We start from the raw sequence: 19577 nt of genomic DNA, 5'->3' as shown, positions 1-19577 counted from the left end.
TGTTCTCAGCTGTCCCCATCTCAGATTGATCTCTTTCCTCACTATCTCCCTGGCCCCCCACCTTACTACTTTAAATCCTCCCAAGCAGTTCTCAGCAAATTTCCCTGCCAGTATATTAGTCCCTTTCCAATTTAGGTGCAAATTGTGAAACATGATCCTAAATTGAATTAAATTTATTGTCATGTACTGAGGCACAGTGAAAAGCATTGTCTCGCGAGCAATATAAGCAAATCACATAGTTAAATAGAAAAGATACCTAAATAATAGGTAAACAGCAGTAAAAACCAAAACACAGGTCCAGGCAAATGCTAAGACTTTGAGAGTCCATTTAGTATCCTAACAACAGTAGGATATAAACTATTTTGAAACCAGCTGGTGCGTGAGTTCCCCGATGGTAGAGGTTGTAGAAAAGCATTGTCAGGGTGAGAGGGATCTCTGAGAATGCTGGCGGCCTTTCCTTGACAGCAGCCCTGGTAGATGGATTCTGTAGATGAGAGGTAGGCCTTTGTGATCGTCCGGGCTGAGCACACCACTCTCTGTGACCGTCTCAGATTATGAATTGCCATACCAGGTAGTGATACATCCAGAGGGAATCCTCTCGATGGCGCACCTATAAAAGTTGGCAAGGGTATTCGCCATCATGCCAAATTTCCTGAGCTACCTGAGGAAGAAGATATATTGTTGGGCCTTTGTAACCAAAATCTTTAAAATATCAAAACATATTTGATATGTTTGGCTTTGGATATGAACCTACATTGAGGTCACTTTCTCAGTTTACTTGTGTTGAGGTTTTTCATAGAGTTCTCAAATATCATAGATTAGTATTATGTATATGAGCTTTAAATGCAAAAGAATGGTCACTGACTTTCTTTTTGGTTTCCAATAGGTGTCGCTCCACTCAAAGTGTTGATGCCTGCACTATCACCGACAATGGAAAAAGGGAATCTTGTAAAATGGCTGAAAAAGGAAGGTAAGACATAATAATCATGAATAAATCTCTTAGAATTGAAAATGATTAAGAGAGAAATGAATATTTTTTTTTTAAAAGTTGAAGTAGTATTTTTGGCTAGTGGCCTCTTCCTGCAAAGTGTCCTGATGATTCACAGTCCTTCCTTTCCGCATCCTGCCCTTTGCTCCAAGTTTAAAGCAGCATTGAGTTATAAATTAAAGCTGACAGAATCCTATTTTTGTAGGTCATTAGTGAAGTGATCTGAAGCTGCAAAATACTTACCTGTGTGTACATATATTGTATATATGTCATATACGCACTGTTTAAATTAGAAAGTCTTGTTTTACTTTTAATTGATTACACAGAAACAATTCACTCAGCCCAACAGGTCCACACCAGTGTGTACATTCCTGTCTTGCAATGACTGTGGTAAATTAATCCTCCTCATCCTTCTCAAACTCTGTCGTCAACAATGTCATGCCCCTTCAGCACCTCATTTTTGTTCGCTCAGTAGAATTGCTTTCAGCACATTCCAGTCTTACTATGATTGTAATTGTACAGGCATGTCCAACAATGGCTTTCCATCACCTTCTCATTGCCACCTCTGGAGTCCATCAAGGATCTGCCCTTGGCTGCCTCCAACTTCACACCTACATTTGAACCAACATCCAAATGTATGCTAATGATGGTTCAGACCTCTGTTCACTAGCCCAGTAGCATAACTAATTGGTAATACTATTTAACTGCATCAGTGCTCTCTTGGCCAACCTCCCAACTTCCATTTGCCATAGATTTCATGTATCGAAAGCCCCGCAACCTCTACCTTAGTTGTCCATTAACACTGTGCTTGTTAATCTACATCTGTTCCCAGTCCACCAGTGCCGAAATTTAAAATTTTGGTTTCTTTGTTTAAACTTTATAAATGTAACTGTCCCAACATCATTGGAGAGGTGGAGAGATTTAGTAGGAGGATTCAAGTATTTAGTTTCCAGATGGGTGATGGCATGGCATTTGAGTTGCAGGGGGGTTAGTGATGCACAAGACCATGTTCAGAGGGATGGAATGTTCAGAAATTATATGGTAGAGCAAGATATAGCCATGGGATCAATCGAAGAAGGAATTTAAATGCAAAGCTGAGAATTTTAAATGGGAACCTCTGAGGAATTAGGTCTCAATTTAGAGCAGAGGACATCATGGTGGCTCTGTGGTTAGTACTGCTGCCTCTCAGTGCCAGGGACACAGATTCGCTTCCAGCCTTGGGTGACTATCTGTGTGGAGTTTACACATTCTTCCCCCTCTGCTCTGGTTTCCTCCCAAAATCCAAAGATGTGCAGGTTAGTTGAATTGGCCATGCTAAATTACCCAAAGTGTTCAGGGGTGTGTAGGTTAGGTGCATTAGTCAGGGGTAAATATAGGGTAGGGGAAATAAGTCTGGGGGTCGGTGTGGGCTTGTTGGGCCGAAGGGCCTGTTTCCACAGTATAGGGATTCTATAATTCTATGGTGTGGGAGAATGAATGTGGACCGCAAAATTGTAGATGAACTGAAAGTTTGTAGAGATGATTTTTGGACTAGTCCATTTGAGGGTGACAAACACCCGGAGAAGGATTTTGACAGCTGATGGTCTCAAAGCAGAGGCCATTTAGCCCATCCTACCATGCAGGCTCTTTGAAGTTCATTCGCTGCTGTTCTAGTGTGTTGGTGTGTAGGAACTATGCAGAGCAGAGGAGATCGCCTATACCGTGTATTCAAAAAGAATGGGTACCCAATGAACACAGTCCACCGATTTCTCAGCAACAAACCCAAACAAGCAGACAAAACGTGCCCAGAAACCCTAGCTGCGCTCTCCTACATCAAAGACATCTTGGAAATGACTGCCAGACAACTCAGACCCCTTGGCATCGTGGTAGCCCACAAACCCACCAACACACTCCAGCAGCAGCTAGTGAACTTGAAAGACCCTATACAGATAACAAGCAAAATTAATGTCATTTACATTAATACCGTTCAAGAACTGTAACAAACACTACATTGGACAAACGGGCAGAAAACTCGCCACCAGGATACATGAACTAGCCACAAGACGACATGACCCCCTCTCACGAGTATCCTCTCATACAGATAAGGAAGGACGCCACTTCAACTGGGACAACATATCCATCTTAGGACAAGCCAAACAGAGAGACACACAAGAATTCCTAGAAGCATAGCATTCCAACCGGAAATCTATCATCAAACGCATCAAGGTAGACCCCATCTACCTGCCCCAGAGAAAAAGAATATGAAATGACATCACCACAGGAAATGGCATCACCAACCCAATCATATAAATAGAAAGCAGGAATTTTCAGCATTGCTTTGCCTGAGGTCCACTGAAGATGTTACCTAGTAAGGTAATGAAACGTCTGGAAATGAACCTCCCAGCTCAGCGAGCAAACCTACATCTAGAACCTCAACCTGAGCTACAAATCTTCTCAAAACTTGTTAATATTACATAGTGTTTCTGATGGAGAAGATATGAGCTTGAAAACTCGGTCAGATAAGGTACTGGAAATATGAAAGTTCTAGTTCTAGTTCTAGCCCAAGACACTGACCAGAGAAGGGTGAGGTGAGGAAGTGGAGTTTGTAGTGGGTTCTGAAGGCACAGGCTTTGGCTAAACAGAAACCTTGCTGTAATATTCCTGTACTGAAAACATCTTTAGTTCTTAATATAAAGAGAATAAAGTATGTTTAAGTGGTCACTTTAAGGATATTTTTTAATCAGCCTGTTTGTTTAGAAATGTTATTATATACCTCTGGTGCAGATGGGACTTGCCTCTGGTCCAGGGGCAGGGATACTACCATTGCACCACAAGAGGGCCCTTTGTGCTCACTTTAAATGCTGTTTTGCAGGATTGATTACAGCTGGTTTGAACTAATTATCTTGGTTAGCTGTGTGGGTGATTTGGCTTGACTTGTTGCTGGGCAGCATTATGGTGATTTTTCTTGAAAGTAATTAATTCTAATCAGTATTTTAGTATTATTGTGAACAGCTCTGTGATGGTGAGTCATGTGTGAAAATGTTTCTTTCAGTTCGGAACTGATGGTAGGTGTTAGGGGCTGGTGGCAGTGAGCTCGGAAAACTCTTTCAATGTTGTAAGCCAAGTACTTGATGAATGACGTGTGGTGTTAATAACCAAAGGTGTTATTTTAACTATTCTTACCAGTGGACCTTAATGTCAAGTGACAAATGTTGCACGTTAGTAAAGTGTACTCCAAATTTACAGTGTTCATGACTTTTGTCATTCTTATTAAATGGAAGGTTAAAGCAATTGACAATTTTTTTTAATAAAAGGGATGGTGCATGATAATCTTATTTAAGGACAAAGATAATCTATCTGTAATTGCATTTCAACTTGATTATTCAACACACTTGACAAAACTTGCATAGCAACAAATTGGAAATGAACTTTGTGACAATGATACCCTAGTTCTGTGATCCAGTATTAGTAGACAGATTGATCTGAGTTCTCGTACTGATGGATGTGTGTACTCTGTTTCAACATCTATTCCCTTTTCATTAAAAGCCGGTCAAGAGCGTTCTGGACTATCATGAGTTATTGATAGTTAAAGGTCTGTTGGGATTCTAAATTGCAATGGAATATTGTTGCAAGTAAACTGTTTTTTCATGTGGAATAGTTCTGATCTAGCAATTGAAATAAGGAGCCCATCTGAAGGTTTTGTTATCTTGCACAGACACTGACTTTAGTCTTGTTTATAATAATGGTTCTGCTAGTATCACTGTGATTGACTGGTGGGGAAATCAGAGCACTTAACAGTACTTAATTTCAGAACTACAATTCAGACTTTATAAAGCATGGAGTAAAGGTTTTATTGTAAACAGTTCATCCTACGCAAATCACGACACTTCAAAGTATTGTGAGTGGAATATTTCAGACGTTTCAACATCTCAGTCTAACTGAGAGTATAATAGATGCATTGCAGCATTTAAATTCTGTTCAAACCACTTGGAGTTTAATAGTTTCCTTTTACTCTGTTAAGGCTGGTGACAGCTTGAAAAGAAGTGTTAATATTCAATTAGAATTATTAAAAATACTAGTGTGGTATTTACCCCACTATTGGTTTAATTAATAGTCAGACAGCCAGCAGTGTAACTCCCTCCATCTGTGAGTTGATTATTGCCAAACCTTCCTGTAAGAACCTATTCGGTTTTCACATGCAACAATCTGTTCCCAGAGCATCCTGCTGGTCACATTTTTACTGAGTAATATCCCCCTGCAAGTGTTATGGCTGAGAGAGCTTTACAAATATAAGTAAAGTGAAATAACTAGAGTCCCAGAGGACCGTAGGCTGCTTTCTCATTAGAGATAACTACTGGGTGGTTTAACCTGAGGGTCACCATGCCTCTGATGAAGGGAACTGTTGACCTTCATGGTAACCTCAGGCAATATGGAAATTGACCCCGCACTATTGGGGTCACTCAATATTGCAAACCAGGTGGCCAGCCAACTGACATGACAAAAATGGGAATCACAGACTTTTGTACACTTGGGTCACACTGACTGTTTGGGTGTCAGAAATGTGGTCTGACAGTAGTATGTGGAGAGCACTGAAAACTACATTTTGTTTTAGTGCTTTAGTGTTTATGTTGAGAATGCATTAATTTGTTCATATCTTTGTTCCAATCTAGGGATGAGAGGAACAAGCATAAAAGCTGACACTCCAGCTCACTGCTGAGGGGAGTCATCTACTTATTAATGAGTGTCATATTCTGCATGAGCTATTAAACTGAGGTTCTGTCTGCCCTTAAAAGATTCTATGACGATTGTTACAAAGGTGCTTTATGTTTAGTATTGCTTGTTGAAGAATTATGGAAAAAACAATTCATTTCAAATTTTGTGCACAGAGCAGGCTGCCAGGGGTAATGGTGGAAGCAAGTCTAATTTCATCATTTAAGAAACATTTAGACAGGTACATGGATGGGGTAGGAATGGAGGGATAAGGACCAACACAGGCAAATGGGACGAGTTTACATTGTGAAAACTAGGCAGCATGGACAAGTTGGGCCGAAGAGCCTGTTTCCATGCTGTAGACTTCTATGACTCATGTGGACATAGCAAGAGTTGTTTCTTTAGAGGGGGTAACTCAAAGTTCACTGTGACATTGGATAATTTTTGAAACTAGGCTTCCCAGCATGACTGACAACTTTTTTTATATATAAGCTTCGCTGAGGCTGTTTTGAACGGTGACTGGCTTGGAGAGGTGCTTGTTCGATCTGGTTTAAGTTGGAGGGCAGCCCTGTTAAAGAGAAGTTGGATTGGAGGAGAACTTACTACAAAAAGGGTCAGTTAGCTCAGTTGACTGGATGGCTAGTTTGCATTGCAGAGTGATGCTAACAGTGTGTTCAATTCCTGCACCAGCTGAGGTTACCATAACTGACTGACTTTCTCAACCAGTCACCACTGCCACCACCAGTTCGTGTCTCTATAATGAAAGAGCAGCCCCTATGGTCTGGTAAGATTAGATTAGATTAAAATTAGAATCCTCACAGTTTGGAAACAGGCCCTCCGGCCCAACAAGTCTACACCAACCTTCCGAAGAATAGCTCACCCCCTGTATTTACCTTGACCAATGCACCTAACCACCTCATGTGGGTTTTCTTCGGGTGCTCTGGTTTCCTCCCACAGTCCAAAGATGTGCAGGAGAGGTGAATTGGCCTTGTTAAATTGCCCATAGTGTTAGGTGCATTGGTCCAGAGGGAAATGGCTCTGGGTGGGTTACTCTTCGGAGGGTTGGTGTGGACTTGTTGGGCCGAAGGGCCTGTTTTCACACTCTAGGGAGTCTAATCTAATCATCCCTGAGCACTATGGGTAATTTTATCATGGCCAATTCACGTAACCTGCACATCTTTTGGATTGTGGGAGGAAACCCGTGCAAACTCCACACAGACAGTCACCCGAGGCTGGAATCAAACCTGGGTCCCTGGTGCTGTGAGGCAGCAGTACTAACCACTGAGCCACCGTGCCGCCCTGGTATTAGGACTATGGTAACTTCACCTTTAATATAAACAAGTTACCCAGCCGATCTCACCCATTTCTTGAAAGGAAATCCTCTCCATGAATTCAGGGGTGAAACTTATTTATCCTTTTGAAAGTGAGATTGAAGAAACCTCTCAAGGTTGTATTTTCTGAGCAAGCTATGTCTGTCAGACTTCAGAGAGAGCCATGCCTGATTGGTGACTTGATTACACCAGTCAGAGGATTAGTGGAAATTCCTCGCTTTAACCTTTTGCTCTTTCAAAATAATCCAATAGCCAAAGTGATTTAACTTCGAGAAGCCTTTCCCTGTAAAGCAGTCTCTGCTTCTTTGGCAATCTTTAAACTGATAAACATCTATATTTTGGTTAACATTCATAGTCAGTAATATCAATTATTGCATCTTTATTGAATATACTTTATTTCATTCCCACCCTTTGCCTTTGCAGGAACATTCTGTGTTCTCATTATTTTCTCTCAAAGCTCTGGCACAGTTTTATCTGAGCTCCTGTTTACTGGGGCCAAATTGTATCTTCTCTTTGTAAAATTAGCTCTTCTCAGTTTAGAACTTTATATTTATTCTAAGCCTATCCTTGTCATTTTTCCAGAACTATCCTAAATCTAACTGAATTGTGGTCACTGTCTCCAAAATGCTTTCTCTCTGACAGTATTTAGGGCCCTATAGCACCCACCCCATTTGTGTAATTGTTCCATTTGTGATTTTTACTTTGATCCATATGGCTACATCATTCCAAGATATCATCCCCCTCTACAATTCTAATTGATTCCTTGATCTATATTATATTCACCCCATTCTTCTCAATCTCCTGTAAGTACCCTATGAACAGGAATGTCGAGCTGCCAATCCTATCTGTCCTCTACTTAAGTACTGGTAATAGCTAAGGTTTCCGACTTCCACGTGCCTAACTGAGCCCCCAGCTCACTTGGCCTTGCTAAGCTCACCACTTTATCTCGCTTTTGTTTCCCCTGCCTCACATTTCACGCGAATTCCATTTGAGCTTCTCTCCCCTCTAAACAATTAGACAAGATCCCGTTCTCTGCTAATCTAATTTAATCCCACTCCAACAGCTAACCACATCTCCTCGCAATTATGTTGATCCTGTTCCTGTTCAAATGTACATGTTGGTTGGGCTACATGTCTCACTTCTCCCCCAGAAATGCCCCATTGCCTTTGAGATCTCAAGCCATCCCTCCTTCACCATATCATCAGCCACACATTCATCTATTCTTATCCTATTCTGATACTCATGAGTGTGTGGCATTAGGAATAATGCAGAAACTACTATCTTTTGAAGTCTTTGTTTTCAATTTCCTCCCCAGTTCCCTGAGCAGCTAGACCAAGCACCCAGGGTTCTGGCTAGCCTTCACAGAGGAACCATTGGCTAAAGTATTCGCTTTTAGAAAAGCCAGTCCTTGGAAAGAAATCTGCTTGTTCTTTTTTCCTGTGACATGTCTGTCTGTCTGTTTGGGGATGCTCTTACTGCCTCCAGGCAACTCAGGCAATTAAATGCTGGCCTGGCCAGAGACATCCACATCCTGTGAGTGAATTTTAAAAAGTAAGCCATTATCAGTCTACATTACTGACTGTGAATGTTAACCAGTTATTAACCTTTTATTAAATTTGTTTTACTTTGAGGATAAACCAATAATTGTATTTATCAAGAAATCTGGTTGGTAGACCTTTTTGTTTAAAACCTGATATAGGTAGGTTTTTAATTGGTCAGCTTGCTAACTGGAAAAAGTATTTTCATGTTGTAACCTGGGGACTAGTAGGACTTAGAGCAGTGATACACTCCTGCCTTGATCACAGTATATTGTTTTGAGGGAGAGTGTAATTGCCTGTAGTCTCCTAGTCAATATTTATCCATCAATCAACGTTGTAAGAGTGGATTATCTGGTGGCTGTCATGCTTTTTTGTGGAATTTTGTGATCACATTCCTCCGTTACTTTTCCAAAAACTGTTTGAGACATTGAAAGGTGTGATCTGCTTCTTGCTTTCCTTATTATAACAACTGGAGCAAGCTGCACTTGGAGTACTGAAACTTGTTACTGGCACTTGGATACCTCTAAACAAAACAGCATGTTCTTTACTTCGTCAGAGGGCAGTAAAAGCACATTTTAAGATAATTAATCCACAGTGATTTTGTATCACTGTATATTGATTTTCCTACTTGATAATGTTTGTTAGGCTACAAGCAATGGATTATGACCATCTATAAAACATAGAAGCAGGAATAGGCCATTCAGTCTATTGTTACAGCTCCATCATGATCGTCCTCAACTCCACTTTCCTGCCTTTTCCCCACAACCCCTGACTCCATTACTGTTAAAAATCTGTTTATTCAACTATATTTGACCTGACAACCCTCGGAGAGAACTAATTCCTCCTCATCTCTGTCTTAAACATGTGACTCCTTGTTCTGAGATTATACCTTCTTGTCCTGAGATCCCACAAGGAGAAACAATTTTTCCACATCTGTCCTTGCAAATCCTCTCAGAATCTTGTACATATGAACACTTTTGGGTGATAGTTCCTGTCAAATGACTGTGAAGTGTGCTAAGATTATGTGTGACACTAGTTAAGCACAGAGTCTGCCCTGACCAATGAAAGTGATGATAACTCATTAAAAAGTTCTAACCGACCTTTCCCAAAATTTAGACATTTTTGTTAACTGCTGAGATTTATCTTTCCTTCAAATCGGGAGACCAAAACAAGCATGACAATTGTTGTATGCAACTCCTGTTTCTGAGTGGATGTTTAACTCTGGGAACTTTATAGCACGTTAATATAGCTGTTTCACTTGCACAAACAGGATATCCTACAGAAAGTGAGAGAGAGACAGAACCCAGATTTTCCATGGCCGGATTGCCGTTTTCCACCATAATTGGACATTATGCCAGGATATCCTTGGAACCCGCATTGTAGCGCACTACAATTACCCAATCCTCCTATGCGTGCATATGAATGCTATCGGCCTCAATTTGACTCTCCCTACACTTTTTTTTTCCCCCCACTTTTGGACCGAATCCAATCCAACCCTACCACGCTTCCCCTCACCGTACCCAACCCCCTCCTGCCATTACCACTTCTCTTTGCACTGCTGGACCCAAACCGTACCTGCCCCAGATCTGGCACTTGCCCTCCTCCACACTGCCAGACCTGGTTTCTCTCATTGACACCAACCTACCCTAAATACTGCATCAATAATCTACTTTGCCACCCTGGCACCTGCCTCATTTCCCACTTGGCATCCTACTTGCCTGACATCTTAACCCCAGTCAGCTGTTGCCCTACTTGGCACCCTGCCCAGCTGGCATACAACAACCTGGTACACTAATACCTTTCCAGGTGGCACCCTATCCATCTGACTTCTTCCCTCAGGCATCCTACACCTACTCAGCTGACACCATACCTACCTGGTACCTGGCAACCTACTTATCCGTGCCCCCCCAACCCCTGCATCTTCTCATCTGGAATCCTACCTTCCCAGCAGCCTGACATCGCACTTACCTCAGCAGTTGTCAAAGTGACTGCCAGGACCTTTAAGTGTCAGAATGCTGAGCTGATTGCAGTGAAGGAGGAACATGGTTTGCCTTCCCCTGACAGTTCTCTGCAGCGAAAGAACTGTCGCCAGAGCATGGCTCCGCATTTCTGAATGAGTCCTGATTGGAATCTCCTGCCTGAAATTAAAAAATAGAGCCGAAGTGGCAATCTGCATGAGATCAGCCAACGTTTTTCCTGTAAACTTCATTGAAATATAAATTGACATCACTGCAGTATAAATTATGCAGCGTTTTTGCACTCCAGTAAAAATTGTGGAGTGCAGTTGTATTGTTGGGAAAGTTATAAAGGGAAGTCACACTTCACTATCACTTATACTGTGCAATAACATTACAGAGGTAAATGTTTCACAACAGGTGTCCCCTGTCTGGGATTTTGACATTTTTTATCAAATAATAAGAGCTGAATGCATAATCTAGAATATGCATGTCATCTGAGCTACACAATGGGCTCTGTCACTGCCTTCTCTTGATACAATTTTGTCTGCTTGCATCACATTTCCAAACCAATACAATCTGCACAGTCCTGGCTTGCTATGGCCTCTTTTGCAAAGCCATCCACAGCTGAACTGTGTAATTCATTTCAAGTTGCACTGACTGACTTTTTGTGGATTCTGTGTCTAACCCTTATGGTAATTGGTATGTCAGTATACAGGTGTTGGAAGGTGGGTAGTGTGGATTCACTTTATCTCTGAGGGCTAAAGAACCATATTCAGTTTGATAGCTATCTAATTCCTGTGGGAATATGAAATGTAAGGTTGGCATCTCTGTTCGCGCATGTTAGGACAATTGAAGAATGGGCGATGGAAGAACCTTTTCCTCTACATCAATGATTTCATTACTAATGCATGAAAGCAATCAAAGAAAATTTCAGGGGTGGGGGGCAAAGAATCTACTGTCTTGTTACTGCTGCAAAGAATTTTCTCTTGGGTTATTTGCCAGAAACCTTTTTCTTAATTTCTGGAGGGTTGACAACTCTAAGGAGATCAGAGTAATTTAGCAATGCCATTTCTATTTCACCTTTCTCGCTGTTAACCAGTTTATTTACATGTGGAATTTAGCAGTTTAAAACTGGTGGTTTTGGTGTGATAGGCAGAGATAAAGTCACCAGTTTAACATGGTTTAACCTGAGGGTCACTGTGCCTCCAGTGAGGTGCAGGGTTGAGAAGGAGAGTCCTTTAGTGGTACTTCCGCCAGTGTGGGAATTGAACCCATGCTGTTGGCATCACTTTGCATTGCCATCCAACCCCTCTAACTTTTACCCAATAATATTGAAAATTCTCATAAAAATACAGAGATTTACTCTGAAATGTTAATCGCAGCTGAATATAATATGGATAAAGGAATATTCAGGGAATGTATGTGCTAATTGTAATATTAACATTTTTGGCATGAATTTTTTTTTAAAAAGTCAATTTTTATTCAGTTTTGGGAGGCCTAAAATAAACCTATTTAAATCCTACCTAAATTGACATTCCCTGGCAAATTTATATAGTGTATTTAAATAAGCTGTTTAGTAATCAGGAACAAATCTCCAATACAATTTTGTGTTGCCCAGCGCTTCAGAGTTAGAGAGCTCCTCAGCAGGGTCAGTGCTTTTTAATGCAGGGTGAGAAATAGGAAGATTTCCATGACCTCCTGCTCGGTGGTATTCATTGAGAATCCTGTTTCAGTTGCCTTGTTATCTCTGGCCAAGTACATTGAAAAACCAGAGATTATGCTGGTTGAACAGGCCAATTGTGACTTGAACAATGCAAGAGGTATGAATTGTTCCTAAATGTGGCCAGCTCTAGGCTTTCCGCCATGAGAACAAAATTATTGTTTTGGTGTGAAATGGGGATAAAGTAAACTAACTGGTTTCCTATAAATGGCCTAATATCCTGTTTGATGCCACACAGCTAATGCTAATCGTTACTGTAGGATGTATCCAATTACGTTGCTAAATTTTGTGTTGTTTCACTTTACCTCTATAGCATCCAAATCAAACCCTGAATGCAAAATAATCTATGTTTATCACTGTGGTGATCTTTGCTATCTTGAATTCTTGTGTCAGGGTCTCAAACTTTGCTCTCTCTCTCTCTCTCTCTCTCTCTCTCTCTCTCTCTCTCTCTCTCTCTCTCTCTCTCTCTCTCTCTCTCTCTCTCTCTCTGACACACGATCAATGGGTGGCAGAAGTGAAGACAAGTGGTCTTGTGTTTGTTGCCTTGTCCCTTATGAACCTACATGAGACTACAAAATTATTATGATTTCAGGCTGGCAAAGGTATGCTAAAATCTGATTAGAGATCAATATCTTTTCTATTTTTAAAGTAGGCAAACGGTGAGACCAACAAGATTTCCTGAGAACAGAAACAATCTTCCAGTGTTTTTTAGGTTAGATTCCCTACAGTATGGAAACAGGCCCTTCGGCCCAGCAAGTCCATACTGACCCTGGGAAGAGTAACCCACCCAGGCCTATTCACCCCTGACAATGGGCAATTTAGCATGACCAATTCACCTAACCTGCACCTCTTTGGATTGTGGGAGGAAACCGGAGCACCCGGAGGAAGCCCACGCAGACACGGGGAGAATGTGCCAACTCCACACAGTCAGTTACCCAAGGCAGGAATCGAACCTGAGTCCCTGGTGCTATGAGGCAGCATTGAGCCACCATGCCATCCCTTTGGATTAAATGACAAACTTTTAAACTAAACATCATGAGAACAGACATACAATCTGCAGCACCTAGACTACTTATTTCTAACACACATTATTAACATATTTGAAAATATGGTACTAGATTGTGATTAAGCACCCTGTGACACCCATCAAATAAAGTGCAATCAAGACAGATCCCACAAATTTAACGTGTGTGTGGTGCTGGAAAAGCACAGCAGGTCAGGCAGCATCCGAGGAGCAGGAGAATCGATGTTTCGATCATAAGCCCTTCATCAGGGATGAGGCTTGTGAGCTGGGGGCTAAGAGATAAATGCCCCTCTCATTTATCTCTCAGCCCCCAACTCTCGAGCCTCATCCCTGATGAAGGGCTTATGCCGGAAACGTCGATTCACCTGCTGTGCTTTTCCAACGCCACACTCTCAACTCTGATCTGCAGTCCTCACATTTCTCCACAGATTTAACAGCAATTCTCCACATATGGTAATGACATGTGAGTCACCAAAAATCTCAACTTCACAAGGCATCCCCATTCTTCACTTTTGCCAATCTGTCCCTAAAACCCTCTCAAACCACTCAGTGATAAACTGCCTCAATGTCTGCTCCTGTTCTGCTTAGTCACACTTGTTCCCTTGTATCAATGCTGTCTTAAGCTTTGAAATCTGCACTCTGCTTCTTATTTACAGGCAGAACTCTTAACTTTTTTGCCAACCCCTAGCTTCACCAAGCTAGATTTTACCTTGTAATCTTTTTTTCCCTGAATACAGTCTTTCTCGGCTGCATCAAACAAATATTACTTATGGCTTTGCATCCCCACCTCTCAGCTGTAGTTCGAGAGACTTAACACTCTGTCCCTTATGTATAACGTATGTAGTTCAGTTGCCTTCCCAGCAGTGCAGGTTAAAAGTCAGCTCTTCTAGCCAGCTGTTCTAATATGGAGTCTCATCTCTGTTTGCTTCACAACTCCATCCCTGTCTGGAATCTTTTGCAATGTTTTTCAATGACACATATACTGTTCTGGGTGACCTATTGATTGCCATGCAATAAGCACTTCATCTGTTACTGAGCAGAATAAAGTGTCCCAACCTAGCAATTCTTAGAACTGAGTGTGCTCCGAATGTTTTATTCTCTGGGAATATGAGTTTACCTACTATAACGGGATACACAGGAAATGGGTTTCACCACACCACCTTCTCATCGGTTTTGGCTCTCTTGATTTGGTGAAAGCACTGATCCCTTTGTGTTAGAAGGTAATGGAATGAAGCCCCACCTTAGGATTTGATCACATAATTCAGGCCTTCATCTGACTTGTGTATTCAGAGAGCGTTGCATTGCTGGAGGTTAATCTGTTTTCACAGGTGAAAGATCCTTTGATGTTCAAATAGGACCAAGCTAGTTCTCTCCAGTGTCCGAGTCAATATTTGGCTATGTCCGTTCTGTAATAACTCAAAGCAGATTATCCAGAAATTTATCTGTTTCATTTTTTTGGGAACTACATGTTTGCTGACATTGATCTAATTTAACAAAACAGTCGATTTGTGGTAAAGCACTTTGTGAAGTCCTGAGGACATGAAAGGTACTATATATAAATGCAACATTTTCTGATTTTCTTTCTTTCTTTATCCAGGTGAAACTGTGAATGTTGGTGATGCACTGTGTGAAATAGAAACAGACAAAGCTGTGGTTACCTTGGACTCTAGTGACGATGGTGTACTGGCAAAAATCATGGTAAGAACATAAATTTCAGATCAAGAGAGTGATTCTTCATCATTTTCCTTCAGAATGGTGAAAAAGTACATTCAATGTTGTGTAGCAGAATCAAGGACAAGGAAAGGAGCTGTGGAGATTGAAGGATGGGGCTAGCCTCTGTTCCTGATGCATCTCTCAGCAGCTGCTGAGAGAATAAATTCAGTGGAGCTTGACTGTGCAGAGCTCAATTGCTGGTTGAAATTGCTAAGAATTGTTGAAGGAAATTGAGTTGAAGAAGGCTTGCTAATTCTAACATTCCCACTGCTCTTTGTTTATCTTTGAAATGCAATTCCTCCAGCAAAGCTTGCATTCCGGTGCAAAGGATAATTCAAAAGGTAATAATCTTTGCCTGGATTGATGTTAGATCTGGTCTGGAGAAGGGGAAATAAATGTAATGTTTTATTCAATGAACAGCTACTTTCATGAGCTTTAGGAGATTGATGGGTTTCCTGTAGGTTACCAGAGAGGATCACAGATAAGTAGTCATCAATCAATATTTTGCAGATAAAGGCATGCTGTACTGTAGATGTTGCGACTGATTTGTGTTTTAAGAGTTTGGTTATGTAGTCATACGCTACTCTCCTTTATTTCTCATTAGTTTCCCTGTCAACTATCATTTATCCTGCCCTTTAAATTAACGGCTTCACCAGTGGTATTAAATGAAGTCTCTCTAGGCTTGGCGATATTCACTAGATTAACGGCAATATTTGAAACACTTGGCTTCCATATCTATAAATGAGTCATGTAGATTTTATTTTGCATGGCAGTTTGTAGACAACTGTGGGAAATTACTATTTCAACATAGTCAATATAGCTTGTGTATAAAGTGAGTGTTAATCAGTACTGGAGTCTCTTGGTTTCTAGTGCCTGAAGGTAGAAAGTGTCTACTTTACAGCAAAGTCTGATTAATATACAGATTGACCTGGAATTCTCAGCCATTCTTAACTAAATAATGGATGAGGAGCCTCGATACATTATGTAGAAAACTAATTATTCAAATGAGAATTGTCAGTAACAAAGCTGTCTAAAACTGGAGTGGTTAATCTTTTCACGTAATGTGTCTCATTTCACTTTTACTCACTCACAGGGCTGATTAGCAAATTTCAGAAAGATAAATACGTTAGAAATTTAACTTGCTATTAAGCAAAATAACAAAAAGTGTGCATATTTTTCTGGACAAGCCTGAAATGAGAAGAATGTTGACCTTGCCAGTGAGGCCCACATCCCGGGAACAAATAAGAAAACCTCTGTTCATTTTGCTGCGGGAATTTTGCCACATATATTTTATGTGCTCGTACTATCAGTCGCACAGTTCAAATCACCGGTACTGGGAAACAGTTAAACCGAGTACCTCAGTGACATTGTCTTGTTGTGCACAATGCTGTACTTTTTGTACAGAAAAGAGACTACATCTAGACAATTGGGAAAATGCAGTTGGGAGCATATTATGAGTAAGCAATTAACAGCAATACAGAGAGCTTCAACAATTTCAAGCCTGGACAGCTGTTTGAGGTAATGCTCAGCAGCAGGAGAATTGTTGGATTGATATAGATGACAGAACCATCTCTTGGGGTAATGTCACATCCAATGAGTCAAAGGTACCAGATAATGTATAGGATTTGGCAACCTCAAAAGGCTTGCTGTGGTGACAGTGATTACAGAGTGTCTTTACCTCCGAACAGGGAGGTTTTGCATTGCCTCCATCCTGAGCCCTGTCTCCCACTGAGGAACCATGTATAATATAAGCAGGCCTGGAGCAGCAAAGACATTATCTGACCACCTGAACGCTTCAGGAATCCGGTCTATTTACCTGTGAATGCGAAGGTAACACCGAAAGCTGGAGATGACTTGGAGCATTTTACAGTCAAGTAAAGGTTAAACCTGGAACCATTTGAAAGAGCAGGGCTGTCAGCAGAAAGAGATGGCTATCTCAGAAACAGTGGACTGAGTAGTAAATGGGAAAAAGTGAGGACTGCAGATGCTGGAGATCAGAGTTGAAAATGTGTTGCTGGAAAAGCGAAGCAGGTCAGGCAGCATCCAAGGAACAGGAGAATCGGCGTTTCGGGCATGAGCCAGGCTTATGCCCGAAACGTCGATTCTCCTGTTCCTTGGATGCTGCCTGACCTGCTGCGCTTTTCCAGCAACACACTTTCAGCTCTAAGTAGTAAATGGCCCAGTATTGCACGGGGGGGAAGAAGTGGCATCTGTGGAAAGCAAGAGCAGGAACAGAATGAATTATTGTCCAATAATTCAGTAGAATTGAATTAGAGGCAGGAATATTAGTGAAGTTGGGGAGCCAAGGGCACTAGCTAAAAGCCACATTACAAGCTAAGGAAAGGTGAGATCAGCCAGGAGACATGTGCAGTGAGAAAAGGAAAATAGTATGCTTTAGACCCAGAAACAGGGGAACAGCCTAGAAGCCAATACAGTCAGCAAACTTATAAGGCATTGACCAATAGATCTATAGAACAATAGTGCAAAATGTGTAGTGCCAAAATCAATGAACATATTATGCAGTAATCAGCATAGCCATCGTTTATCATTCAGTTGAATTCATGATGCACCATAGGGGTCATTATTCATCAGTTTTTTTCCAGATTTCTTTTTAGGTCTAAAATTTTCTCCATATGTTGTGATAACTGTCAAATGGATAGTTTAATAGTTCGCAGTAACTAGAGATTCATTAATATCAGTTAGTGATACTGATTTCCAGTATTGAAAATTCATCTAAGTCACCTTAGGATGGATGAAGTTTGAAGTGTATGCTATAAAATGTATAGTTTTGGGAATACTCTTTGAGGCATTTGGCAGAACTGGCTTCAATGTGCTACGTTAATTAACAAAAAAGCAGCGCTGGAGAAATTGATAGATCTGCCAGCATCTGTGGAGAGAGAAACAGAATTAAAGTTTTGAGATCAATAGGAGTCCTCCACTGAAGGAATGTCCTTTTTAGGATTCAAAACATTAAATTCTTTCTCTCTTCATAGATGCTACCATACCTGCTGAGTTTTCTCCGTATTTTCTGTGTTTGCTTCAAACTTCCAATATCTGCACTATTTTGCTTTCTTTATTGGTAGTCAATCATCTTCTGATAGCCATTCATTACTGGAACCTTTAGGTCTGCCACTTTTGTCTAATTGTCCCAACACACAATATTTGTTCAGAGTGAAATCTTGTAGGATAATGGTAAAGTTGCATGGACAGTGTTAGTTGATATGGTGTGGGGAACATACACATAACTGTATTGTGGGGAGAGAGTGCATTGGTTGTGAAGGGTGAGGTGGGATATGGGAAGGGCAGTCAGAATTCTGTGTATGGGAGGCCAGCAGAATTAGGGCAGATGCAAAACTGGGCAGCTAGGAACTGCAGGATGGTATATGACCAGATTGGAGTGGCTATTTTTAAGAGGAGTTTTTGCTGCAAAGAATTTATCATTGTAAAAGTTTAATCAAATACCTGGTATGTTGTTAATGGTTAGTGGGAAATTTTATACATATTGATGTAGTTAACATGTAAATCATTCAGCACAATCAGTTTTTGTCAATTTACAGTGAAATTAGTTTTAAAACTGTTATTTCTTCAATGCAAGAGCCATCCTATGGGATCAACTTAGTTTACAAATGGTTCTCCCAACGTATTCTTGCTAAATGCATACTTGTATGCAGCAAACCTACGAAGTTTCACAGACTTAGCAGCTGTGTAATAATTCCTTTTTACGCTCTCTGTATTTCTGTGTTTTCATAAGTCGAATTGGTTTATGGAGGCATTTGATGAGAGTTCAGTCTCTCTGAAAACTAGGAATGCTAGCTACAGTTTGTATAATGTGGCATTGACGTTGACAGCAACTGGTGAGTCAGGAATGTCAAGGTTTCATACTTTTATATTGTGTTATTTTCATAGGCGAGTAGATTGTATGTCAGAGGTGAGATTGAGAGGATTTAAACATGACCTTGTAGCCTGATGATAACATGAAAGTTTAACAGATGAGAGTTGACTGATAAAGCAGCGCACATGATCATAGTTAAACCAGATTACTATGTTACTGTTGCGCTGTATGATTGCAATGTCAAAAAGTTGTTTAAAAAAAACATATTTATTGCAGTGATTGTGGGAAAACTATGATCAAAAGGTAGCCTCCTAAATCATGAACATTTAACATCTCTGGTTAAGTGTGAAAACATTCTCATGTTCAAATACAATGATGAGCCGGCAATGAAGTGTGCAAAGGAAATAAACAGTTTGGGGGGTGGGGTAAATGTAAATTGGTGGAAACATTGGAATAGTAACAAACAATCTTTGTGTTTGTCGAATCCCAATGTGATAAAGTTACTCTTCGATGCAATACTCCATCCAAACATCATCATCATCATCGTCATCATCACAGCATTAGGTAAGCATTCACCAGAATGTTTCGCCTGCAACACCTGGAACTTGTGAGAATAGACTTTATCTGGGTGACTTTTTCTGAAGTTTCAAAGTTCCACGTGTAATTACTAACCAGCTGGGAAATTAAAATCTGAAACCACTGTTTAGAGCAGTGATTAGGTATTTCTGAGGAGATGCAAAGTTGTAATTATATCAATTAAGCCATTGAAACCCATGTCCCCAGT

At 40.7% G+C, this 19577-nt stretch overlaps 1 protein-coding gene across 2 annotated transcripts in view; it reads left to right on the top strand.

Moving 5' to 3' along the window:
• Positions 1-19577, top strand: part of pdhx (pyruvate dehydrogenase complex component X) — a 213990-nt gene that overhangs the window by 21031 nt on the left and 173382 nt on the right. For both annotated transcript variants that reach the window (XM_072591847.1, XM_072591846.1), the window contains exons 2-3: positions 887-970; positions 14846-14946. In XM_072591847.1, coding sequence (XP_072447948.1) covers positions 887-970; positions 14846-14946 — 185 coding nt within the window. The remainder of the gene's footprint in view (positions 1-886; positions 971-14845; positions 14947-19577) is intronic.

Source organism: Chiloscyllium punctatum, chromosome 22 (genome assembly GCF_047496795.1).
Source record: "Chiloscyllium punctatum isolate Juve2018m chromosome 22, sChiPun1.3, whole genome shotgun sequence".
In the NCBI taxonomy this organism is placed as follows: Eukaryota; Metazoa; Chordata; class Chondrichthyes; order Orectolobiformes; family Hemiscylliidae; genus Chiloscyllium; species Chiloscyllium punctatum.
The sequence above is the reverse complement of the archived record's forward strand: the minus strand, read 5'-3'. Positions and strand labels throughout refer to the sequence as shown.